This window comes from Hydra viridissima, unplaced genomic scaffold (assembly GCF_058129835.1).
Source record: "Hydra viridissima isolate aposymbiotic clone 2 unplaced genomic scaffold, HvirCarnegie_v1 scaffold_1, whole genome shotgun sequence".
Lineage (NCBI taxonomy): Eukaryota > Metazoa > Cnidaria > Hydrozoa > Anthoathecata > Hydridae > Hydra > Hydra viridissima.
In genome coordinates, this window is record NW_028324300.1 from 24,108,412 (window position 1) to 24,135,693 (window position 27,282).

Genomic DNA, 27,282 nt, shown 5'->3' on the forward strand with positions numbered 1-27,282 from the left:
TTCCAATAGCCGACAGCTTGCCAATTGTAAAAGACTGTGAAAAATGTGGAGTTGCAGTGATGAAGAAGAAAAACGAGTAGTAAAAAAACACTGGCGGTCAAAAACTAATAATAAACTGAAATAAGTTACTAGAATATCAAAAAACTTTTAAAAAGTTATTCAAAATACTACAGAACACAGTGGACCTGCGGTGAACAAAAGATTTATTTTGAATGTACCCGGCTGCTAGAGGTAACGTTCTTTTGCATCCTTAACACTCTAAAGCGTGATAAGGTTATTTAGTTCAAATGTTGTCAAAAATTTTTATAGTCATTAATTATTGCATAAAAACTGCGCATTTTGGTTCACTGTACAGAGGCTTCATTTTCTTTTCTAACAAATTCATTCTTATTTAATCCTGATTTTTCAAACGCTTATTTAAAAAGTTCAGTTCACTGGATTCACAAAAATGAATCACGACAAGTTATTGGTTTGCAGTTTTATTGGGATTTTATATTGTCGAATTACTGTTCGTTTTTTTAATTCAAGAGGATTTTAAAATTCACAAAAGGAAAAAGAAATTTTTCGTTGTTTTCTTCTCTTCGATGCTTAAAATCTGTGCAAGTTTTTTGTTGAAGTGTAATATACAACTATATTTATATTTAAGGGTTTTTAAAATGTGTAAATAGGGATTTAAAAAATGAGTATATATGTATTTTTAGTGTTTTAATCGCAGTATGATATTTATAATCTTTTGAATTGGTAAATTATCATCTTCCGTAACCGTTGTTAATAAAGGACAACACTTTTAAAAAATCACAAAAAAGTAACATGTAAATAAATAAACAAAATGCAGATGTTTATTTAGTTCCAGGGCGTTGTATGTGGCACTGGCTCAAATTCTGAGTTTGAGTCTTTTAAATTGAAGTCTTTAAAATGGTGAAGGATGAGTACAAATTCAACTTTTATATTTTATCTTATACCTTTATAATATATTTTATAATATATTTAGTATAAAAGATGATGCATTTTATTGACCTAAAATACCACATGTTTAAGTATAAAAATTGAATATAAAAATTAGTATTTTTTGTAATACTTTTATGTTTTTTTTTTAAATTGATTAATAAAACATATGAAATAAGTTCATCGATTCATTGAAAATATAAAAGGTTTCTTATTGTATTCAGTCGATGACCAGTTTTATTTTACGTGAGTTAAATCAATTATGTTAAGAATGGTTTACCTTCCGTATCCCTTGACAACTACTTCTAGTTGTAGTTGCTTTGATACCTTGGATTGATTACCGTAGGTATCCGTGTAGATCATTGGTTACAAAATAAAACAGAAGAAAAAATACAAGATTAAAGAGTTACTTTATTTTTATTTTCTGGACTGTTTTTCTTAACATTTAAACAATTGAAAAAAGACATCAATGAAAAAGCTCAAGAACTTGGATGGATGGAATTTAGAATCAGTCCTCTTTTTCAAAGTAAGAATTAGCATGAATGAAGAACATCTTAAGGGATTTCTATCGCTAATCTTCAGAGCCTAAGTCTTCTTCTTAAACGTTTAGTTAAGGAGTTTAAAGCTCGTATGTCTTAATATAAAGGGTTGGTGACACTTTTGAATATAATTTTTTTTTGGATCATTGACCTTAGAACTAAGTCACCCAAATCCTTCAAACAAATAACTAGGTCAGTCCATATGTAGAAAAGTGCGAGACAGACAAAACAAGAGGTAGCAACAAAACAAATCAGTTACGCCATCAAAAGTTAAAACTGTTTTTGTAATAACAACCAGATATTCCATTATAACGTTACTGATAAATGGTAATAGTTCAATTAGGAAGGCACGCGACAACTTTTTAATTATTTTATAATTTTTACATACTAGTCGAGACCAAAGGCAAACGCTAATCAAAAGATAGCTGGTTAAGAGAGCCATGTTTAAAGGGTTGAAACAAAAACACTAACGAACTTGAGCAACTCAACAACCCAATCATAAACACCCAAACACCCTAACGCAACCAAACAAACCAAACACATTCCCTAAAGATTAAACATATCCCCTATTATCCCCACCCTTACACCATCTCAGCCCTCAGAAATTACCACTTTTGTTGTTTGCTGAGTGGTAGCAAGTAAAATGGCACCAAGCTCATGTTTTCAAGTTGCTTTTCTCGTAATGATTTTTTCTCAAACTACACTGATGGTCTTCTTGAACTTATTTTCTTTTTTGGTGATTTTAAATGACAAGTAGAAGTTTTTTTTTGAATGAATAATAAGTAAAACATTGAAGCAGAGTAGAATAGATTATACTTTTTATTTGAACAACTAAATTGAATAAGTTTTGAAAACTTGAGTGAATTTTGTTTGAAATATTGATCAATGTTTTAAGATATCTCAAAGTAGTTAGAAAGGCCCCACCTGCTTCTCAGCTTTTTAAAAAATGATCAATGTCATAGTTGTATTTCCTGTTGTCTGAAACAATGTTCGCAAATAATTGTCTGCAAGGAAATTTGCACGAGACTTTGAAAACAACAATTGAATGTTAGATATAGGATGAGGTTATTTTATCTTAAAGATTTTGAAGTTTTTTCAAACAACTTACAATTACTTAATTGCTCTTTCTTTGCTTGAAATGACGTAATTACTTATTTTCAAAAACTCTATCAAAAGTAGGTTCATTTTATTTAAGAAAAGTTTTCTTAAAAAGAACTCATTAAATTTTAAGCAACTTTTAAAAACAAGTTTAAGATTTAAAAGTTGAAATAAAAAGAGTTTTGTTTTAAAAACTAAAAATCTGCTCATCTCAACTTGACAAAAATGACTTTAGATATAATAATGTTGACCTTATCCAGATTTATCAAGCAAAGGTACGAATTCGTTGAAATTCTGAAAAAATGCTTAAAACTATTATTTTGACTTCGAAAAAAAATGATTCTCTAATTTTGATTGAAATCTCTACATCAATTTAAACCGTTGTTACGTTTGGTTCAACAAATGGCTTCTTGTTATTGTTATACTCGTTTATTTCTTTCTCATATTGTCCCTCTCAAAAATGTTTATTAAAAAACATGACTGATACATGACGCCACCAACTCTTTTGCAATTTCAAATATTAAATTACAATGAACTTCCTAAAAGTGCATTTTCAAAAAACGATCAAAGAGATATTGGTAGCACTGTGTTGCTTATTTGTCTTAACTATGTTAGAAAATGTAAACAAAAAAGTCGGTTTTACTTTGAGAATATAAAATTTTAGAAATACAGACAAATACACGTGTGATATAGATATCATAAGTGTGATGAATCATCCCAACATTTTTTTACGAAATAATAGTTCACTTATTACGTGAACTTTGCTTTTAATAGAAACTATTAAAATTCTTTGATAAATTGTAAAATTTTGTAAAATGTTTACTTCGCTATGGATTTCTTTTTTTGTAGCATGGGGATAATAACAGCGCTAATTTGCTTCAATATAAACATCACAACTTCGAGCCTGTCACTCAAGATATCACATAAGTATCACGTGACTGCAAGAATTTCGGGAGTGAGTAATCACTAAGGGTCTGCGTATCGAAACATATCGTATTATGATACGATACGATAAGGTATCGGAATGTGCATATCGTAAGTTTTTTTATATTACGATAATATCGTCCCTAAAAAGTTTGCACGATAAAGTTTCGATATTTATCGATTCATTACGATATTTATCGGTCAATTACCTAAATATCGTAACTCATATCGTAACTCAAACGATAACGATACTTATCGATTCATTTCGATATTATTTTTTCCGACTAAAAAAATAATTTTTTTAAAAACCTAAATACTGTCATAAAATTGCTGACAAGTGCACTATTTAATGTAAAAAAAAGAAATAAACAAAACTTTATTTGTAATTTTGATTTTTTTATTTATTCAAGACTTAAGTTGAAGCAAAAAACAGCTAAAAACAAAAAATAATTTTTTACTTGAGAAATTGTTGACGTGACATGTTTAACACGTTAAGGTTTGTGCCTGTGACTTAATATAAGAAAAAGATTAAAATTTAATCTCAAAGTCAAGGTTTATTGAAATCACTAAATCACTATATGGCAAATTTTATAAACTTAAAGCAGTAAAATAAACCAATGACGCCACTAAGGCAATGAACCAATTTAAGTTAGTCATCCATTTCAACTGCTGATGTAAGAGTTGAAGTAGGAAGTCCCTGACTTGAAGCAGCTAAATTCTGAGAGTTATTGGTAGAAGCCTCTTCAAACAATTCTTCTTTTTCATCCCGACTGGTTAGAAGCCATCTTTTGATCTGGACCTTAGGGTAGTTTTGCTGAATGTACAACAATTTTTCAACTTGTTCAGGCTGCAATTTTGTTCTTTTATAAGAGACAATTCCACCACCGGCACTAAAAGCTCTTTCTGAAGATGCTGAGGAAGCAGGTACACATAGCCATTTTTTAGCAGCTTGAGCAAGGAGAGGAAATTTGTATTTATTTGCTCTCCAAAATTCCAGCACGTCCACACCAACAACCCCTGGAAGTTTTTGAAATATTTCCCATTCAGTGACAATGTCCGACTTTGGAGGTGGAGCCGGACCAGAATAGGAAGTCATAAGTGCAGGAGCTTCTTCCATTCCAACATTATAGAAAGGATCATATTCCGAAGCATGACCTTGGATTTCAGCATGTAACCGTTCATTAAATAATGTTGTTGCAGCAATCCATTCCTGATAAGCATTGGATTGAGTAATCAGTGCCTCATAGGCTTCCTCAAATCCACCCAGTTTTTTCAGAGCTCTTCCCTTGTACAAGGGATTAAGCAAGTTGGCAACGGAGTAAAAAAGGTTTTGACAACCAATGTCCGGAAAACGAACATCCAAGTTTTCCACCAGCTTTTGGTGAAACATTTGTGCTGTTGGTGATCCCGCACCAGCCTTGATGAAATCCAGGCATTTGTGCCTCAGTGTGTAAAAATGTTTGAGATAACGAGGTGAATGCTTACTTCTTTATCTGCAGAGAAACATTCTGAAATCTCAGCAACTCTCCTCAGAATAGGCAAAATTTCGTCATAAAGATTGAATTCATCTTCTGAAGGAATGACTGGAGCTAGTTTGGTGTCATCTTTTCCAGGATTGTCTCTAATGGAGCTGAGGATACGACGCATTTTTTTAATTAAAATAGAATTATAAGAAACATAACATAAAAGTTGATTAGTACTATTTACTATAATAAAAAACTGATATTAACTAGGTTATGTTTTTACTTTTTAAATGTTAACATTTTATCAGTTGAAATATTTTGTCACACAAAGTGTACTAAGAAGTTTATATTGCGCTTGTATTGTATTAAACTATAAACTAAATTACTATAAAAGCGAAAAAAGATGTTAAACTAGTTACCTCTTTTTTAATTTTTTGCTCAGACAAAGATGACTTGTGGCATCTGGAACTTAATTCAGTTATTCTTTGGATTGCTTCGTGAAGATCCAAACTGTCAAAACCTTTTGTTTCTTTGACAGTTTCTTCAACTGCCAAATTCAAAAGATGATCAGCACACAAAAGAGATGCATCTACAAAATTGCACTTGTTAATTGCCGCATTCATATTAGCGGCTGAATCATAGACACACACAACGGACGAAACTCCATTATTTCCGGCCAACTCTGAGACATTCCTGAAAAGCAAAGTAAAATTAGTTGTTTGCTTTTTGATGTTTTAAAATATAAACTAATACTTTTGTTGTTATTTTAGATATAAATAAAAGTATTAATTTGTGACATTAATTTTAAACTAAATGGCGGATTTTGCTTATCTAAATAATTCAAACGATTAACTTAATTTACAGAAATTTTAACCTAATAAAAATTAAATACTAAAACATACTTATCCAGACGAAGAGCAATGGCTTCAGCTGTATGTCGTCCGGAAAACGGAGAAACTCCAATCACAAACATCCTTAATCGGAAGTCTTCACTCACATAGTGCAATGTACTGGCTTGGTATGCATCATTGTTTCTACTTTGCCAGAGGTCAGTTGAGATTGCAAATCCAGCGGTCTTTGGCAATTCCTCCTTTAGAATATCATCCACACAGATTTTCACATTTTTGTACAACAACGGCAACCTAAAATTAAAATAAAAAATTATTGGTATTTCTCGTTACATATCAATTTGGTTACCTACTAAGATAACCCAAAAAAAAATTGGTGTGGATTGGTCTTAAAAAAGTAGCTTTTTAAAAAATTTAGTTCTCTTGGAACTCCCTTTGAATTGACTCCCCACAATAAAATTTTATTTAAAACAATTAAAATTTTTCGTACTTGAACCGGGAGTATGTTGTTGCAGCCTTCACATTCATTTTTGAGTTGCAGTAGTGAACAAAATCTTTAAAAGCTTCATGTTCAACCAAAGAAAATGGCAAATTTAAACGGGCCAAAAACTTGACAATTTCAATGTCTCCTCTGAGCTGCTCGTTGTCTTGTGGCTTGTATTTGACCCAATGCTTTAGATTTTGGACCTTTTCTACTGATGGTCCGGAAAGTCTTCCTCGTTTAACTCTACTGCCCAACATTAATGGTGTCTTATCATCTCGGACCTGCTCATAAGCCTCGTCTTCATTGTAGGTCTAAAAATTAATATGAAACCCATTAAAATACCTAATATTGAAACATTCATCAGAATTTATCAAAAGTTATTGATATTTATCGTTAAATCTTGTTAAATCTTGGTATTGTAATAGTTATAATAACTAACACATATGAAAATAAAAGTTAATATTTAAATTAAAAAGTAAAAACGTTTGTAAACTTTATTGCACCTGTTTTAACTCATCAAAAGCAACATGGCGATTTTCCTCCAGGGCTGCAAACTGAACAGGATGCTTCCTTGTCAAATGTGATCTCATGCCAGATGTGTTCCTGTCCGCCAACTTGCAAATTGCAAAACAATACTTGCATTTTGCAGTAACAAGTCGCTCTTCATCTGGTGTAGTACTGACCTCTTCATCAAAGTGATTCCAAATTTCGCTCCTTGACCTTGGCATTCTTCAAAATGTTGTTCAATTACAAATTTAATACTAATTCAAACTAAAATTTTAATATCTTTCCTTATAAAAAAAATTTATTTTAAGAGCCTAATGATGTACATCTAAGTAATTTAAAGAGTATCCTAAAAACTTTTTCCCAGAGAGTTTTTAAAAACGTTTTTATTACAATTAGCTAGTTAATTTCGGTTCAGTAGAACCGTAATTAAAACCGTAACCAAAACCGAAAACGAAGTTTGAGTGAAGCCGAAATCGAAACAATCTGAAACATGAAAGCCAAATCAATATCAAAATAACATGAAATAACTATTTTACTTAACAGTGTCTCATAACTCATTACAAAAACTTATATATTATTCAAATGCATCTATCTATCGATCGATATTGTAGCTTTCTCGCAATACATTGATGAGATGACAACAATATTCTCTTCAAACAAAAACCTATCTTTACAAATTTAGTCCTTCTTTTATACCAGACAATATCCCTCAAAAACGTCATAAAAACCAACAAGATTACGGAATTAATAATTTTGATAGTTGTTACAAACAACTATCAAAATTATTAACATAACGTTCTAACAAATTTCGCAACGGAACAACTTATCTCTATATATATCTCTATAGAACAATCCAACTGTTTATTTTTTTAAATAAAAACATACCGTTGTGTGACCTAACAAAGTCCTATGCTTTAAGAAAGCCCTAAATTAAAAATTGACAAATTTTGAAGATTTTTGTTATTATTATCAAATATATATATATATATATATATATATATATTTATATATTTGATAATAATAACAAAAATCTTCAAAAACTCCATAGCTCTGACATTTTTTTATCATTCAAATTTGTTTGAATAAGTAAATATTTGAAAAAATAAAATAGTATTGTTTTTGTAATGATTTATGGGACATAAGGCATTTAAACGATCAGTATGTAACATGATTTGATAAAAAGTAGAACATGTGAAAATATTTTAATATTTGATGATCGCTTAAAGAATGATTTGAGAATAGTAACTTGATTCAATTGTCACGTGATTTCAATTAATAATTACTTCAATTTTTGTAATTGATAATTGATTTACCCACAAACGATTAAAACATCAATATAATTAGGAAATCATCATGATCCCACACTAAATAAAAACAAGTTTTCTAAACTTAAAGGAAAAACCTCCCTATAAAAAGTTTTGGTTCATTACAGTAGTAGTTTGAACCGTAATTTTGCCCGAAACAGAATAAGTAAAAGGTTGTCGAAGCAGAAATTTTGAATTCGGTTTCGGCCGAAACCGGTAGCGAAAGTTTCCATTCGCTACAATTAGCGGCAACATTTCAGCTAGAAGCGGACTTTAATAATGAGTTTTAATCGAATAAACCACAATTGTTATGAATATTTAAAGAATAACTTTTTCTTTTTTAAAAAAATAAAAATCTTTTGGAGCGCTTACCGTAGTGTGACCTAACAAAGTCCTATGCTTTAAGAAAGTCCTAATTTAAGAAATGACAAGTTTCGTATACATAAAATAAACATTTAAAGAAAAAAATTTAGTTATTTTATCTAACTAGATATCTAGTTTAAACAACAGAGTTATTTTCCGCAAATGATTCTTTTATATATACGAAATTTGTCAATTTTTAATTTAGGACTTTCATAGCATAGGACTTTCATAGCATAGGACTTTGTTAGGTCACACCATGGTATGTTTTTATTTAAAAAAATAAACAGTTGGATTGTTCTCCTAACTGCCTGAGCCGTTTTTAATAACTTAATCTAAAAAACGGCGTTAAAAAATAGGCGATTATTATTTTTTATCAATATTTTAATCAATAAATTGAGAAAATATATTGCAAAATATTTTAACTTAACATTTAGTTAAATCTAATACAAAATATTGTAAAATATCTAATATAAAACAACTTAATATTTAGTTATATCTAATACAAAATTTTGTAAAATATTGAAAAGTTTTGAAAACCAAACGATATTTTATCGGAACGTATCGTACATATCGAAACTCAAAAATATTGTTATACAATTTTTATCGACAAATTATGCGATATTTATCGCTAAAAGCGATAATGATATCGTGCATATCGGAACCCAAACGATATTTTATCGGAATCATATCGTAACATATCGGATATACCAATTCATATCGAAACCCATTATCGTAAAAAATATCGGTTAGTTTCGATATTTCGATAACGATACGCAGATGCTTAGTAATCACTGCTCAAATATGAGCCGACAAATTGGTTAGTGCAGTGCAAGAATTCTTCAGACTTTCATGCGTTTTTGTCTTGAGCAAAATTAACAGTTAAACAGGTAGGCATCTAGTTTTATCAAATGTAGTTTTAAAAATTATACAGCTTACCCTTCTTTGCATCTTACATTCAACCCTTTTAAGTGATTGTTTCTTATATATTTGTCCTGATATTTTTTAATCATTTTTCCTTCAATCAAAGAACCAAAATTATATCACTGATTTATTTCACACACACAGAAAATCATTCAAGAAAGGCTAAATTATATCACTATGATCGAACATTAGTTATGTCGAACCATTTTCTTGAAGATTCGACTTACCGGGACTAAACTGAAAATGAAAAAAATAAATAAATAAATGAAATAATATAATTAGAAGCAATCTATTTTACTAGATTTACTTAAATTAATACAATAAAATAATAGTTTAAATGACAAATGTCTCATCAAAGTGTTATTCTTCTCAGGTTTTTCTATTTTGGAATATTATTGATTTATCTATACCACAGGACAAGGTACAGTTAGCAAACCAATAATATATTCGAATTTTTTAGTCAAAATTTTTATATAAAGCATTTATGCATGAAGCTATTTGACTCAAAACAAACATTCACTAAGAAAATGCAGTTTTTTTAGAGAGAGTTTTTCATTAAAACCACTCATTCTAAACATATCTTCCTAAGTTACTTTTGATTTGGTGTTAGAAAGAAAGCTTATTTTTTATATCATTAATTGAAATCTTTCTTCAAAGCAATTAGCAGCTTCTACTTGTTTCAATCATTTAAGTAGCGAACTAATATAATTCTTCTGTTGCATAGCATTTATGTACAAGAAAGTATAAATGAATTTAGATCTTATGCCACCAAATGTTAATGTTACATTCAATTTCATTCCCTCTTAAATTTGCTTCTTGTTTATAATTATTTGTTAAGAGAGAAAGTAACCATGTCAATTTCTTAGTACTGATTCTGAAAGTCAGTCCTTTATATTAATAGAATTAAAAGAATTTAAGTTGTATGCTGCTTATTTCATTTTCAAGTAGTTCACAAGAGTTGTGACTCAATGATTTCTTGTTTCAGTAAAACCCCTTTATCTTATAGTCAATACTAAAATTGGTAGTGAAACACATTGGACTGTATTTATTTCTTGATCAATTGAAAGAATTAATTTAAAGTATAGTAGGCGATAAATAATTTTTATTTAGGAATGGATGTAAGAATAGTGAATATTTTAAAAGATAAAGTGGCATCAGAATGGAAAATATTTGCACGTGGCACTGGTTTTGATGATGTGGACATTGTTATTGATCAAATAGATCATGATGTGGATATTAATCAATTAGATCATGATTGTTTGACAAGAGAAAAGTATAAAATTGAAGTTTTCTTAAAAAAACTCTATCAACAGCATCCAAATGATTACAGAATTTGCATTCAGAATTCTTTGAAAGTCTTGAAAAGAAATGATGTTTTACAAGATATATCCTTCTTAGGTGAGTTTCTTGTAGCTTATTGTTTGGGTTTTATTTGGCTTCAGATAATTACAAATTGGATAAAAAATTTTTAAAAAAGTTGTTCTTAAGTTATTGAATTTTTAAAACAATTTTTTTAACAATTAAATATATTTTTTAATTAATTAAATAGTATAAGTCTATTTGCAAAACCTAAAAACCCCAATTTTTTAATTGGCAAAATAATGCAAGTTAAACAAAAATATGCACTTAATATTTGAATATATTCATTTAGTTTATCCATTTAACAAGTTAGCCATTATAAGAAGATTGACAAAAGTTTGTCAGTAAACTTATGTCAATGGTTCAAGTTGAATATTATAATATTCAATGTGAACCATTGACATAAGTTTACTGACAAACTTTTGTCAATCTTCTTATAATGGCTAATTTGTTAAATAGATAAACTAAATGAATAATTATACAGATTTTAATTTGATTTAAGTTCAAAGAAATATAAGTTGATACTAAATCCTTTGGAGTATTAGACTTTTTCTGTGAACTTTGTTAAGACTGGTAAAAAAGAAAAATTTTAATGAAATTATTTGTTATTTTGGGAAGGAAAGGGAAGAATTTGTTATTTTTGGAAGGAATACAAATAATACGAATAATAAAAATAATATATATATATATATATATATATATATATATATATATATATATATATATATATATATATATATATATATATATATATATGTATGTATGTATGTATGTATGTATGTATGTATGTATGTATGTATGTATGTATGTATGTATGTATGTATGTATGTATGTATGTATGTATGTATGTATGTATATATATAACTAATTTTAAAGCCAGATGAAACTTACAATCAAATAGAACAAGAAAGAATCCTTATCTCTTTTATTGCCACATATTGAGCAAGTAAGTTTAAAACTCTTAGTTGTATATACTTTAGTTTAAATACAGGTTAAAAATATAAACAATTTATTTTATAAATCAGGATTATGAGTATAGGGAAAATGTTGAAACAAGTTACATAAACAGTTGCTCTTCATCATTTAAAGATGGTAGTGGTCAGAAAACAATCCAAGTTGATAACCAAACTCAATGTAAATCTTCTCTGAATCAAACATATTTAATTTGGAGGACAAGGAGTTTGACATGTTATTTTTAGGCCTTTAAAACAGTGATAAGCAATAGGGTATTTTGCTGCTTATCACTGAGAATCATATATCACCTCCCTTGCGCTCTCCTCTACCTTCCCTTAAACTATATAATTTCATGATCCCCTAACTCCTGACTTAAATTGTCTGGCACTGTGCTACATATTCTTAGTAGAAAGCTAGGGGTGCCACCACCAAGCACCAAAGAGTTGCTCCACAAACAGAAAAACTGTAAGTATTCAATTAACTTTGTTTCTCTGGAGAGAGAGAATATTAGAAAATTAGTGATTGAAAAAGCTGTTAAATAAAAAGAAGAACTTAATGAATGTCTCAAGCGACACTTTGTGTTTCTTAACAGAATGAACTATTTTGCAATCAATGTTTAATTCTTTTTTGAAAAAAATGAAGCAGTTACCAAGACATTGGCAGTAAAAGACGCCAAAACTAATCACACCAGAGAATTTCTCCAGGTCTTAGTAGAAAAGATTCTTAAAGAATATGAACTTAAAGAAGAACAAATTCTTTCATGTTTGAAATATTGTCCAACTGACAATATTTCAAACATGATTTTGACAAATTCATAATGTTATTAGCGACTGCATAAGAGTTTATTGCATAACAAGAGTTCAGAAAAGTTGTTTGTTCAGAAATTGTTTTCTTATAAATACTGTTTAAAGCACTAAGTGGTTGGATTATTTGTATCATAGTTATGAAATAGCCAATGTTAACATTTTACTACAGTTATTTGTTGTTACAAACAAATAACTGTAGTAAAACAAACAACTATTTGTTGTTACAAATTGGATACTTATGAAGGAGTCGGAGTCGGGAGTTGGAGTCGGTCCTTGATAAAATCAAGGATTCGGAGTCGGAGTCGGAACAGCAGCTTACCGACTCCACAGCCCTGTTACAAACTAAGAAAGTGTGTTAATGTTAGATATTAGTATCTTTTAAAAAATTGAATAGACTGAGAGATCAAAACATTTTCTCTGAAAGAATATCCATAGATTTTTAGAAATATTGTAAAAGGTATATTAGTGATATATTTTTATTATTACTGTTATCATTATTTTTATTATTATTATTATTATTGTTTTTATTATTATTATTATTATTATTATTATTATTATTATTATTATTATTATTTATTATTATTATTGTTATTATTATTATTTTATTATTATTTTATATTATTATTTTTGTTATTGTTGTTTTTATTATTATTATTATTATTTATTATTATTATTATCAGGGCGCGACAAATCGACGAACGTGCGAACGTCTGCTAAAAAATGACTGAAAAACGAACGTCTTGACCCTTTACTTTTCCTTACGCAAACGTCGGCGTTCGCTTTAAATTTTTCAAAACGAACGCATTACTAATTAAGCTATTGATAATTAAGCAATTGATCGTTTTTTATTCATTATAAAAAACACGCAATTGCAATAAAAAAACAATTAATTACGAAAATTTTAAACGCATTTTCGAGGACTTTAAAAGAAATCACGCTAAAACTACTTTCTTCAATGGAACGAAGAAAGCAGTTATGTTTGAGCATGGTTTTTGTATGCATTTACAAAACGTCAGGTTAGAATTATTCTGTTCTATCTCCCATTTTAAACATTGGGAGAAAATGATTTTTTAATTTTACTAAGTAATGATCACTTTTAAAATACATTTTATTTTAAAAATTTTTTTTCCTAAATAGTTTCTTTAAACATAAATTATTTTAAAAATAAGTTACTTTTTAAAAAAGTAATTGAAAAATTTTAAGTAATCTTTACTTATAGAAAAAAATCTACAACTTTCTTTCAACGTTTAAAATGGGAGATAGAACAAAATAATTCTAACCTGACGAAAAGCATTCTTAGTTTCACTAAAAATGACTGCATTTGCAATTACCTTTAAAAAGAAACCATGCTTAAACTTAACGATTGCTTTCTTTGATAGCGTGCTTTTTTTTCTTCTTATTTTCCTTTAAGTGAAGTAATGTTTGTTTGCATATTAAAAAACTTCTGAAAGTTTTTAAAATAATTTTCAAGTTTTATTAAAAAATACAATATCTATTAGAATATATAAAGTTATTATGTTTATTATAATTTTAATTTTTTTATTGTGCGTTTAGCAACACCAATAATATGATATTTTTATTAACTTATAATTAAATACTTAATATATTATTATATTTAAAGTTTTTAAAAAAATGTCAAAACAATTAAGCGTCTTTTCGATGTTAAAGAAAGATGGCACAGAGGAGCGTAGCATTAAACGCAAAGGAGCAAAAGAGAGAGAAACTAAGCATACGAAAAAAAAGTGCAATGACTTGGATTGTGCTATGACTTAGGGAAAATTGGATATATGGCCAAAAGTATCCAAATTTGTTGGGTTTGCCAAAAGTATCCAAATATTAGCAATGCAACCAATTCAGTTACAATGAGATGTAAATTTTGAGATGAAAAGAACATACTTGTTACGCCACAATAGAGATGGTGGGCATAAAGCATGTATTTCTAAATATCGAGAGAACCTTCACAATATAGCCCCAAGTCTTGAGAAAACTGAATCGACATCAATTTTAAGAACTACTGAGAATAATCAAGAAGAAATTAACAGACTTTTTTGGATGTTGTATTTTGTTGTTAAAGAGGATCTTGCATTTAAAAAATTTCCTCCGCTGTGCGAGCTACAAAAGCGAAATGGAATTAAGTTGGGCAAGAACTACTTAAGTGACAAAGCTTGCAAAAACTTCGTTTCGTCAATTTTTTCTGACTTAAAATGCACCTTAAGTTTAGACGTATCAAATACTTGTTTTATTGCAATTTTATCTGACGGTTCTACCGATAAGAGTATTGGTGAACAAGAAAAAGTTTTTTTAAGGTTTAATAAAAATCAATAATTTGCGCGCACTTGCGTAAAAAATTGTTTTGAAAATATGACACTTGATTAAACTCAATAAGCATCTTTGATATATCCAAAATCTTATTAACTAGAATAAAAATTTATTTGAACATAAAACTCACTTATTTGACATTTTTCTCTTAAATTAGACGTTCGTCAATAATTTAAGATATGAACGTCAACGTGCATTAAAAAAAAACGATTTGTCGCGCCCTGTTATATCTTTATTATATCTATTATGTGTTATATGTATTATATATGTTATGTGAATTTCTTCACAATGTAGATATAATACAGCTTAGAACAAATTTAAAATGAGAGTAACAATAATCAACTGAAATTGGAAATACTCCTTTGAAGGATTAAAAAAATGTGTGTTGGCAAAAAATGTGTGTTTTTTTCATTTCCCATTTTTGTAATTTTTCTCCATTTTTTAAGTTTGTCATTTGTAACAACCTGCAAGTTTCTAAAAGTGTTAGAGAAATTAAACAAAACTCAAAACTTTTGCAGTCAAGAAAACCAAGTTTATAATTGTTAAAAAGTTAAAGTTGAGTTTATGCAGGCCAAAAGCTTGGCGTTTTTATTTTTTGTTGACAGATTCTCACGTTGAAGCATTCAACCTTCTAGCAAACTTTTGGTGGCCTTTATTATGATAAAAATATAAATATTTTAATATAAAGGACAAAAAGGTTGTTGTGATAAAGGCTTAAAAAGCAAATTTAAAACTCTGTAAACAACTATTGGCTTTGTTTTTAACTGTATGTTGATGTAATAACTTTTGATCAGATGAAGGGGTTCTGAATGGAAAGTTAGTGCACCAGTTATATTTTCAAGACTGCACCTTGAAAATGTATTTCAGTTGTTTTTGGTAGTAGATAAATAAAAAGAAAAACTTTTCTGCATAAAATGACTTTTCATTGAGTGGGTTTTGTTGTAATTGTTAGAGCTTTACTAACAATAATGGTAATAGCTTTAATAGTTATGTAAGTACTGTAGATAATTATGTCTTCATAATTATTTGTGGCAATTGCATCTTTAAGTAATTGAATTTTTAAAAGTGTAAGAATGAATTGAAATATGTTATTGTAAGCTACATCATTACTTTATTTAGTTGCAAATGCTAAGCTGTTTCTATTTAGGCACAGATGCAAAAGTAAAGAATGTTATAATGGAGAAAGTGACAGATTGGAAAAGATTTGCACGTCTTACTAATTGTAGCAATAATGTGAATGGTATTGTTGAGCAAATAGATCATGATGTGACAGGAGGAGATAAGTCTAAAGTGGAAAGATTTCTAACAAAACTTATTGAACTCCACCCAAATGATTATATAACTTACATACAGAACTCTCTAAAAGCTATGGGAAGGAGTGATTTGCTCCAATGTATAGCCTCTATATGTGAGTTTGTAACATTTCTTGCATGTTTTGTTATTCTTTATGTGATCTCCACAAATAACTATTAAAACTATCTTTATTTTATTTTCAGATGCAGAGCAACAAAAGATTTGTAAGCTAATTTATTTTAGAATGTTTATTTTTACTTTAATAGATTTTTGATAATTGTAATAGCAATGTTACTACTACTACTACTACTACTACTACTACTACTACTACTACTACTACTACTACTACTACTACTACTACGGTGCTTTCTTTTGAGAATTTTGTTAAGAGTGGTATAAAAGTAAAAAGTTTTATGAAATTGTTTGTTGTTTTTAGTCAAAAATATACAGATAAAACATATTTTGTGCAGTAGTAAGGTTGCCACTAACTAAATCATGATAAAAATCTATGACTTTATTAAATTTTTAAAATTTGGAAAAGCATAGCAAAAAAAAAAGCAAAGAAAACATTACCAGCAGCAAAAAATAAAATGAAAAAAATCTCGGTATTTTTGTGGAAACAAAATTTACTCGTACTAATGTAATAAAATTAATGAATTTCTAATTGAAGTTGATTTTCTTCATTAATTGTAATATTGCATTTTTCAATTGTAGTTTTTCTGTAATTATTTGAATTTAAAATTCTTATAATAAAATGTTTTAAGAGAGATAAAGTCAGCAAAGTGTATCATAAATAATAAAAGGAATTTTTTTTCAAAAGAAATTATTTGCAGACATGATTTTTAAATCATATTTCTGCAAATAATTTTTTTAAAAAGAAATACAGATAAAGTAAATGAATAATGAAAGAAAGAGAAGTTGATTTTCTTGATTTAATGTTGCATTTTTTAAAGTGATTCCTAATAAAGTAGGAATAATTTTTAGTTAAATTCTTTTCTTAAGTAAAATCAATTTTTATGACAAAAGAATAAAAGTTAAGAAAAAGTTATGTAAGGATCTAAAAAATATACAAAAAATAATTGTAAGTATTAACAGTAAGCTTTATTTTGTAAAATTTAAAAAAAAAAAAAAAATTAATTTTTTTTATTATGTTAAGCATTTTTTTTTTATTTTTCATTTAAATTCAAATAATTCAATTAAGACTTAATATTTTTTAAGTCAGAAAAATAATTTAAAAGAGAAAAAGAGAAGAGAATAGGGTAGCTTTAAAAATGTTTTTTTTAATTTAAAATCTATATTAATTACATCTTAAAAAAAAAATTGTAAACTAAAGTACTAAAATATATTTAAAAAAAAAAAACATGAGAATTTCAAATTTAAATATCAACTCCAAATTTAAGAAAAAAAAAAAAAAATCAAAGTTAGATCAAGATTTGTTATACTATTAATTAACTAAACAATAATTTGAGGAACATTGTTGAGTTGATGAGTTACAGTTTTAAAGAAGCCATCTTTATTGATTAATTGCTGTTTTGCAAGTTGTTAGTTCAACCAAGATCACAAATTTTCAATGCTGTTGAAAATTATTATTATTATTATTATTATTATTATTATTATTATTATTATTATTATTATTATTATTATTATTATTATTATTATTATTGTTATTATTATTATTATTATTATTATCTCATCATCATTACTTTTTTAAAATTTATTTTCATTATTATTACTATTGTTATTATTATTATTATAATCATTGCATTTTTCTTATTATTCTTATTATTATTACTTATATTATTACTATTATTATTATAATTATTGTTATTGTTATTGTTATTATTTATTTATCATTATTGTTATTTATTATCATTATTGTTATTATTACTTTATTATTGTTATTATTGTTGTTATTATTATTAATAGTTAGCAGTTAGTAGTAGTATTTTTTATTTTTACCCAAAATATTTTGTGAAAAAGTTTAATAATTAAAGTAAATAAAAAGTAACATTTTTTATCATAAGTTTTAAGAACAATACAATTATTTTTTGAATTTATGAAAACATTTTGAAAAAAAAATTGTGTGAAGAGAAAAGTAAATTATTGAAATAGAGTTTTAAATAAAATTTTTTTGAAATAAAAAAAATATTTTGTTTTAGATTTCAATTAGAATGATTTTTCTTTTGATTTTGTACTAATTTTGCATCTTCTCTTAAATTTATGAACTTGATTTTATTTTGTGAAATTTTAATTTGCTTATTTTGTTTGTTTTTTTTATTCAGCAAAACTTCATTTTACATTCTTTTTATCTTAAATTCTAATTCAGTAGAAGACTATTTTTGTTTATTATTTTTTAGTGATTTATTTAGATTGTGTTTCATTATTTTTATTGTTTTTTTAAATATAATTATATTTATAATTCCTTCAATAAATTTCATGAAAAACTGTCATGGTTACTTTTTATATCAGTTTCTGATCAATGTTGGTAGATGATTTGATTTCTCAAATCTTTTATTCATTTATTATAAAAAATATTTTATTCAAATTTTACTCAAAGTTATTTAATCTATTATAATTTCAGTACAAATGATAATACATTCTCCTATCATGTATTTTTTGTATTTATTAAAAAACTTTTATGGTTTTTTTCTGTTCTTTTTTACAGATGCAGAACAGCATAAAGATGGTAAGCAAATTAATTTCAAATTATATTAACTAGCAATAAGCAACCCGTAACACGGGTTATGGTCGGTCTGTTAATTTATAGTGGCTGTTTTCCACAATTTAAAGTTGCGAAACCTTAACTAATAACCTTTTAGAAAAACCCCTTCAAATTAGGAAAATTGAACCATCTGTAAATTAAAATAAAAAGTATGCGGAGGTGAAATAATTTACCAATTATTTAACATAGAGTAATTTACAACTGACATAGATCATATCAGTGTAAGGCAGAACCATTTTCCTCGATACTAAGTTCAACACAATATGTTTTTAGTTACTAACACAAAATAATAACACTTTATCATGCTTTAAATTGACGAAAAAGTAAGGCTATATTCTTGTTATATTTTTTATAACATGAACTTTAATTAATAGGATTAATATTAAGTGAACGTAAATTATACATGATTTATTAATTTTTTGGTATCCCCTTGATACATTTTTCTTTGAAACAGGATATTGTCTTTAAAACGTTAAATGCACACAACCAAATAAATTTATTAAAAATAACTGACCATTACTATATATGGCACTAATCTGACCATTTTTATATATATGTCCACTGTTTCAATAGCTTTTAGTAAACGGTAATTTACTACCATTTACTAAGAATTCTTTTTGTTACTCGAAATTTAATTCTCTTAAATATTTTGATACTAATAACGGACCTCCCTTCCCCGTTTTTGCATTAATGGTGGTCAGGAGAATAGTTATTTTTATTAAGAGTAGTCAAGTTTTTGATGAAGACCTTTTACCAGAATAATGAAATGTAAAACAATGATTTAAGTGTATAAGAATTTTTTCTTTTTAATATTTATAAGAATTTAGTATATATAAAAATTTTTTCTTTCCTCAAAAGTGTTGCAAATGCCAACTAAGCTAATTAATTACTTAAAAATCTTATAAAATTTAAGTAACTCGATATTTGAAAAATGCGCTAAACTACAATATTAGGCACCCATTTAAAAAGATTCCCTAAATTACGTACAGCAAATTATTAGGCTTAAAATAGAGAAAACTTTAAAAAAATTGAACTAATAGCATACATTTATATCATTTTAACTGACCAAAATTTACAATAAAAGGTAATCAGGTTTCTTTTTATGAATTGTATAAATGCGTCAATCGTAAATCCTAAAGAAAAAAAAAAAAGGAATTATGATACTATAATTACAACAACAACAAAAAAAAAAATAAATAAAACACCACATAAAAACTGAAAATCGATTTACCTATTTATAGTAACCCATTTTGACATGGCAGTTAATATAAACATTTATCGAAAATGTAACAATAAAATCTGTTTCGAAGTACGAAAGGATTAACAATACTATATATATATATATATATATATATATATATATATATATATATATATATATATATATATATATATATATATATATATATATATATATATATATAAACCAATTTAAGATATAAATTGCATTTTAAGCATAATGTTGTCTTGGCTTTCAGTAAATAAATAAAAGCAGTAAGTACCAATAATGAAACAACCCATTATTCATTTTTTACAATAGTCACCAACATGAAGGTGCCTATTGTTAAAAATGAATACCAACACAAAACATCACAACAATAACACATAACAATAGAATATTTACATCCTTGATCCTAAAATCCAGTGAAGATAACAAAACAAATTAAAATATGAAAAGCAAAATTAGAAAACCAATTTAAAGTTAACTATATCTATCTTTTTACTAAACATATAAATACATAAAAGTATATTTGTTTTTATGTTCAATATTAGTTATTCAATTGCTTCAAATTTAGGACATGAAAACACCCTAGATTTAAAGATCAAGGTTGCATACTCTCATACACATTACGCTAAACATAAACAGGCATTAATTTTTTTTTTTTTAAGAATAATTAAAAAAGGCTAGACAACACAACCTAGCTCCAAAGCAGTAACTCTGCCTGGCACTAAATGCTGCCAAGTCACAACTCTGCTATAAGTACATCGCTTGGCTGGCAAGGTTATCAATCTTGCTCAACATAATGCCAAATCACACCACTTTGAAAACATGGAAACAACATAATTTAAACATATATACAACTATAAACAAATATGGTTTTACATAACACATTTGATTAATAATCTTTTCAATTTGATGAAGAGTAGCTTGTTCAGCTATTAGAAGTGGGACTGAGTGGTGAATGAAATCTTCCATCATAAAAAATTTGTATGTATTCCAGAGATGTAAAGGATTGTCAGATTCACAAAAGGTCAAAATAATTGAAAACAACTGTCTAATTTACTTTGGCATATGTGTTAAAACCGCTTCAGAAAGAGTATTCTGCCATTCAGTGTCATCTTGCAACAGACCTTTCATAACACATGCTTCACAAAACGTTTCAAGGACAATACCATTAACAGTATGCACATCCTCCCAAGATGTTGCTCCTTTTGCTTGCAAAAGTAACAGTCTAAGAAAAAACAATTCTCCAGTTGGATTAACTTTATACATTCTTACTATCACCTTATTACCACCCCTTTGTCTAACCTTCCATTTACAATGTTTATCATCAAATATAAAGTGATAAGGAATGTCTACATAAGAATAGCAATGTGCTCTTTCATTTTCAGTATTTAACTTAAACCATGCCATTAGGTGTATATCACGCTGAGCTGCACAATCTAAAGCCTTATGTTCTGCTCCTTCTCTAAAATACAATAATTGATTTTCAGGTAGATGTTTACCAAGTCACAGCACTTTAAAAACACAGAAAGAACATAATATAAACATATGTACAAACTATAAGCACAATAAATGTGTTTAAATATGTATATAAGGTTAAATATTTACTAAAATAAATAAATACCTTATATACATATTTAAACACATTTTTAAAACAATTATGTAACACATATCAACACATACACAAACAGTAAAAAAACACTTTACATTATTATAAAAACACATTGATAAAACAACTATAAAGCACTTATTACCACACACACATACATATCAAAAAAGCATATATGCAAACAATAAACGTGTGCAAACAAAAATTCTAAAAATGACGCAAGAAAATTTAAAAAGATACAAAATATATATTTACAAACAATTCTTTTTACCTTCTTTTATTTCTCATAAGAACTGTAATCTTCATAACAACATTTAACCTTTACATACAATAACATGTGACATGCGTTGTCAGTGTTGGCACAAAATTTTAATTTTTTTTTTCTAAATTTTCTAAAAAAGAACAAAAATAGCTAATAGCATCACAGAAATTTCAAAGTAAAAATAACAATTTTATGGAACAGCATTAGTATAACTTTAAATAACATCCATACCCCTATTTTCCTTCTGATAACTAAAATAATTAAAAAAAAAACTAAAAAAAACTAAAACAAACAAAATCTAAACGATTTAAAAAATTAAAATCTTTTCTACTTTATCTAATAAAAATTTTAATCCTTTCTACTTTATCTGATAAAAATGTATATATAACTATTTCATATACTTACTTCAATTATAATATGATATATAATTGATTAAGATGATTCTTTATGTAATATATCTAAACTAATAATTAAATTCCAAAAGGAAAAAAGTTTTAACTCGCTCAAAAGATCTTTCTCCAATGGCTGCGTGCATTTGAAGAACGCGCTCTTTCAAAGCCTAGTAACTTATTCAAAGCCTAGTAACTAATGACGAAACGACGTTGAACATTAAACGTTAAACATTAAACGTTTCTGTAGGAATTATGTCAAATTAAATAAAAGTGACAAAATTTTATAAAGATTTTAACACCATTATCTTATACCTATTAAAACCTCAAGCAAAGCTCAAAAGATTAAAAATAGCTAGTTGTGAAATTTTTACCTTTTCTGTCAAAGTCATGATATCTAAAGGAGTTGTGATAGGCTTTATTGAGATCCAATCTTACAATTTAAGAAAGTGTGTTGAAATGTCAGATTTTAGCATCTTTTAAAAATAAAATAGCCTGACCTCTACAAAACATTTTCTCTGTTAGAACATTCAAAATAAGACCATTGTAAAAGGTTTTTGTGGGTTTCATAAGAGATATAAAAACAAAGAGAAAGATATACTAAAATTGCAGTTTCTTGTTACAATCATGATTTTAACAAACTTTTTGTTGTTATCACATCCATTTTTTTGCAAATTTAACATTTATTGTGATTATTGTATTATTATTATTATTATTATTATTATTATTATTATTATTATTATTATTATTATTATTATTATTATTATTATTATTATTATTATTATTATTATTATTATTATTATTTTAATAATAGTTAATAATGACTACTATTATTACCACTATAATTACTAATTTTAAGTGATTATACATTAGTATTAGCTTTAAAAAATATTTCTTCATGTTTTAATTTTTTAGTTTACTTATTACTATCATTATTATTTCTATTATCAAAATAATTTTTTTTCTTTGTAAAAATGCAGCTGATCACCTTGAAAAACATCAAATTTATGGTTGTTTTTAAAAGGAGCTGTAGTTGCTCTGTGATTCTTTTTTGCAGTTTTTTTAGGATATTTTATAAAAAAATTTTATTTGGTTAAAAAAAAATTTATCCAACATACAAAATTTAATTATGTATTAAAAATTTCCCCATTAAAAATGAGGGAAAAAGTAAACTTGGTAATTTTCAAAGGGGATTTGGGGAGTTTTCTTAAAAAATACAGTTTGTTGATATAAAAGAATTTTATATATTTTTTATGAGTTTACAATTTAAGAAGAAAAAAAAAAAAAAAACAACTTAAAATCAGATTAAACTTAAGTTCTTATTACTTAAGTATTAAAGTTAAGTATTAAACTTAAGATATAAGTAGAACTTAGTTTCATCTCTATTTTATGTAAAAATTCTTTTATAAAATTTCTGAAACTATATATTTGTTTAAAAGGTTTTACTTGAACATCACTCATTCAACCTGTTTGTGCATTTTTTAGATCTAAATTAGCTTATGGCAGATAAAATTGGTCTTTTAAAGGATGATTTTACTTTATAATATTATAAAGGATGATTTTTTTATAATATTTGGTATTAAATCATTTTTACTAAAGAAGTTTTAAAATAATATTTATAATATGTAATTATATATCTATATCTATCTATGTATATATCTATCTATCTATCTATCTATCTATCTATCTATCTATCTATCTATGTGTACACGCACACACACACACACACACACACACACACACACACACACACACACACACACACACACACACACACACACACACACACATAGATAGATAGATAGATAGATAGATAGATAGATAGATAGATAGATAGATAGATAGATAGATAGATAGATAGATAGATAGATATAGATAGATAGATATAGATAGATAGATAGATAGATAGATAGATATAAATAGATAGATAGATATAAATAGATAGATATAGATATAGATATAGAGATATAGTTATAGAGGTATACATATAGAGATATAGAGATGTAAACATATAGAGATATAGATATAGGCATATAGATATAGATATAGATGTATAGATATAGATAGATATTACAAAAATAAAATAAAAATTGATTTAAGTAAGTAAAAGCTCTTTCATCGCTTTTCATTCTAAATTTAAAGAAATATTTAATTTTCCCATTAAAAATGGAGCCTTTTGAATAACTTTTTAAAATAGAATCTCTTAAAATTAAATTTTTTAAAAATCTAAATCAACCTTGAATAAGCAATTTTTTAAAGTTTATTTAAAACACTCAGTATATATAGATGTTAAACTTATTCAAATACAAAAATGTTTTTCATCTAAGTATGTTGAATTGTAATACCCTAAAAATGCAATAGTTATTAAGGGTGTCTCAGAAAAAAAAAAAATTTTTTTCAGGAATGTTGTTGCATACCCTCCTTAATGTTTCTTTTCAGCCTTCTGATATTAACTGGAATCTTTTAGTGGATTAAAATAACATTTTTGGGTCTTCCAATGATTATGAATTTTTGAAATAATGTTATAAATGGTCACATTTGACAATTTGGAGTGAGTTTTGGTCCATCAACTGAGCCTGAGACCTTGCTTTTTATGAGATTCAAAAAAAAAAAACATTATTCAATCTAATCTATTGTCAACGAAAGCCATTTGGGACACCATTAAACACTGCTTGTGACAGCCTAAAGCCATTAATTTCTGACCAACTCCACCTCAGCTATCCAGTATATGGTTATAGAGAATTTCTCCAAATAGCTGTAGGTCTGGTTGCTTTGAGCATGTTGACAATTCTTCAAAAACCAGGTATCCTCTACAGAGCATGTTGGATGGCCAAGGTCATCTACTCAATGAGACAGGAATTGCTCTTTGATGGCAACAAATCTGTTATGAAGCTAACAGAGAATCTGTTATAAATTACAGAGAATCCAGTGATTCAACAGATTTGAGGTTAGCATCCAGTAGTTATTTATTATTTTCATATAACTGTGTTCACCTGTTTTAGATCAAAACAACAATCAAAAACAAGTGTGTGTAGATCAACAATGATACTTGCATCAAAAAGTACAGTTCACCGAAAATTTCAGAAATTTCAAAACAGATATGAGAAAAATTTCAAGCTAGAAAAACTGTTGTGCACTGAGATGTTGCCTAATATAACTGGAGAAGATACACAGCAATTGGATAGATTGTCAGTTTTTGTATTTTCTCTTATTTACAGAACAAATCAACTCAGTGTCAAATTTAGACAAGCAAATGTTGTGCATTTATTAATTGCATAAAATGTAAACAAGTCAAACACATAAACAGCATTTGGATTAGCACTATGCAATAAATACAAATCGTGCAAATGTTGCTTGTTCAAAGGTATGAAGTGGTTAAGGAAAATCTCATTAGCATTATTACCCAGCAGTGCAAATTAGCATAGTCTAAATACAAAATTAAAACATTACCATTTGAAGAATCATAAGCTTATTAAATATTTTGTTTAATATCTAGAAAAAAATTAAATTAAAAGAATTTTAAAAAATCCTAAAACTTTCTGATGTTTTATTTCAAACCAAGTGAATGTTGTGTGTTTATTAATTGCATAAAATGTAAACAAGTCTAACACATGAACAGCGTTTGGGTTAGCACTATGCAATACATACAAAGTGTGCAAATGCTGCTTGTTCAAAGTTATGAAGTGATTAAGGAAAAACTCTTCGGCATTATTAGCCAGCAATGCAAAATAACATAGTCCAAATACAAAAAAAAAAATTACCATTAAAGAACCATGAGTTTATTAAACAATTTATTTAATATCTGGAAAAACGTAGCCTTAAAATTCTTAAATTAATCTTAAAAATCTCAAAACTTTCTTATATGTTTCATTTAAACTTTGAAATTATATATTTGATGGTTTGCTTTTTTGCAAGAAATCAAAAATTAGAAAAGTACAAGATTATCAATTCAAGATACCAAAAAAGGAAAAATTTTATCTGAAACAATGTTTTTGATTATTAAAGTAGATGATTAATATCATGATGAAGAGTTTACAAGGCAAATGGCCGAAAAATATTAATTATTTTAACTTAAAAAGGTAAAGCAAAAAACTTAATTGAGAAAATTAAATGCACAGCTAAGACTATACACGGTAAAATAAAAAGGTGCGTAAAAAAACCAAAATCGGTTTTTCAGACTGAAGCCAGATTGAAACCTTTTTCGGTTTTTTGAAAAACCGTAATAAGTCGGTTTTTCAAAAATCCAAAATACTTCGTTTTTCACAAAACTCAAATCGGTTTTTTAAAAAACCAATATTTTTTTTATTTAGTCGGAATTTCAACAAACCAATATTTGCTTTTTAAAAAACCCAACTACCGGTTAACATATATCCCATTTATAAAGAATGTTGAATGTTAAGAAAAACAAAATCTAAATGCTGAAAATATTCTGGAAAAAGATCATTACAACTTTTGCAATTACAATTTGCACAACTTTGAAATTTGTTAAGCAGTTTTGCAAAGTTTAACTTTATCAGAAATAACATGGTGTTCGATAAAATTTAGTGTTTTTTCCAATGGCTTTGGATAAGCAATATCAAATAAAAAATATGTTGCCATAACTATACTGACGCCACAAGAAAAGTCTGGGATGTCTTTTGCAACAAGTATTTTATCAACAAAAAGATCTATTGATATTGGTCTTAGAACTGGGCCTCTAATCCGGAGAATAGGAGTGAGACAAGCCGGATCCTAAATCAAAGTAAAACATCAAGTTGTAATTAAATTATAATGAACAAAATATTTTCACTTGTCATACTTATGACAAGACCCTTACTGTGTCAAAGACATATAGAAGACTCTGAGAACAGATGAACAAGCATAGTAGCCCTTAAATTCTTCGAGATGCCTAAAAATAATAAAACGTTGCTTACAAAAAGATTAAACCTTCGGTTAATATGTATGTATA

General features: G+C 27.0%; 3 protein-coding genes and 1 long non-coding RNA gene across 7 annotated transcripts in view; 2 read left to right on the forward strand and 2 right to left on the reverse strand.

Moving 5' to 3' along the window:
* The window catches only part of LOC149894022 (uncharacterized), an 81,725-nt gene that overhangs the window by 4,069 nt on the left and 50,374 nt on the right, over nt 1-27,282 (forward strand). The gene's annotated exons all lie outside the window — the stretch shown is intronic.
* The window catches only part of LOC149894023 (uncharacterized), a 35,630-nt gene continuing 17,561 nt past the window's right edge, over nt 9,214-27,282 (forward strand). Inside the window, exons 1-5 of the mRNA XM_090076610.1 lie at nt 9,214-9,362; nt 10,507-10,794; nt 15,982-16,242; nt 16,331-16,351; nt 18,793-18,813. Coding sequence (XP_089932736.1) covers nt 10,509-10,794; nt 15,982-16,242; nt 16,331-16,351; nt 18,793-18,813 — 589 coding nt within the window. The 5' untranslated portion in view covers nt 9,214-9,362; nt 10,507-10,508. The remainder of the gene's footprint in view (nt 9,363-10,506; nt 10,795-15,981; nt 16,243-16,330; nt 16,352-18,792; nt 18,814-27,282) is intronic.
* On the reverse strand, nt 19,810-22,505 carry LOC149894024 (uncharacterized). Of its 4 annotated transcripts, XM_090076632.1 has the most exons (4): nt 22,351-22,487; nt 22,177-22,196; nt 21,955-22,075; nt 20,628-21,539 (listed from the first exon to the last, which is right to left on the reverse strand). In XM_090076632.1, exons 3-4 carry the CDS (start codon nt 21,987-21,989, stop codon nt 21,131-21,133), a joined length of 444 nt encoding a protein of 147 aa, XP_089932758.1. In that variant the 5' UTR covers nt 21,990-22,075; nt 22,177-22,196; nt 22,351-22,487; the 3' UTR covers nt 20,628-21,130. The 4 variants fall into 4 exon arrangements, 2 of the variants coding, with proteins under 2 accessions (XP_089932758.1, XP_089932757.1); XR_016449154.1 differs by lacking the exons at nt 22,177-22,196; nt 22,351-22,487 and adding an exon at nt 19,968-19,982 and having other exon boundaries at nt 20,769-21,539; nt 21,955-22,122; XM_090076631.1 differs by lacking the exon at nt 22,177-22,196 and having other exon boundaries at nt 22,351-22,505.
* Nucleotides 26,747-27,274, reverse strand: LOC149894025 (uncharacterized). The gene is made up of 2 exons (XR_016449176.1): nt 27,151-27,274; nt 26,747-27,065 (listed from the first exon to the last, which is right to left on the reverse strand). It is a non-coding gene; the product is annotated as an uncharacterized LOC149894025 (long non-coding RNA).

Coding starts and splice junctions, on each gene's coding strand:
- LOC149894024 (XM_090076631.1), bottom strand. CDS start 21,989: ATGAAGATTACAGTTCTTATGAGAAATAAAAGAAG. Junction 21,540..21,954: donor CTTATGAGAAATAAAAGAAG/GTAAAAAGAATT, acceptor ATTGTATTTTAG/AGAAGGAGCAGAACATAAGG.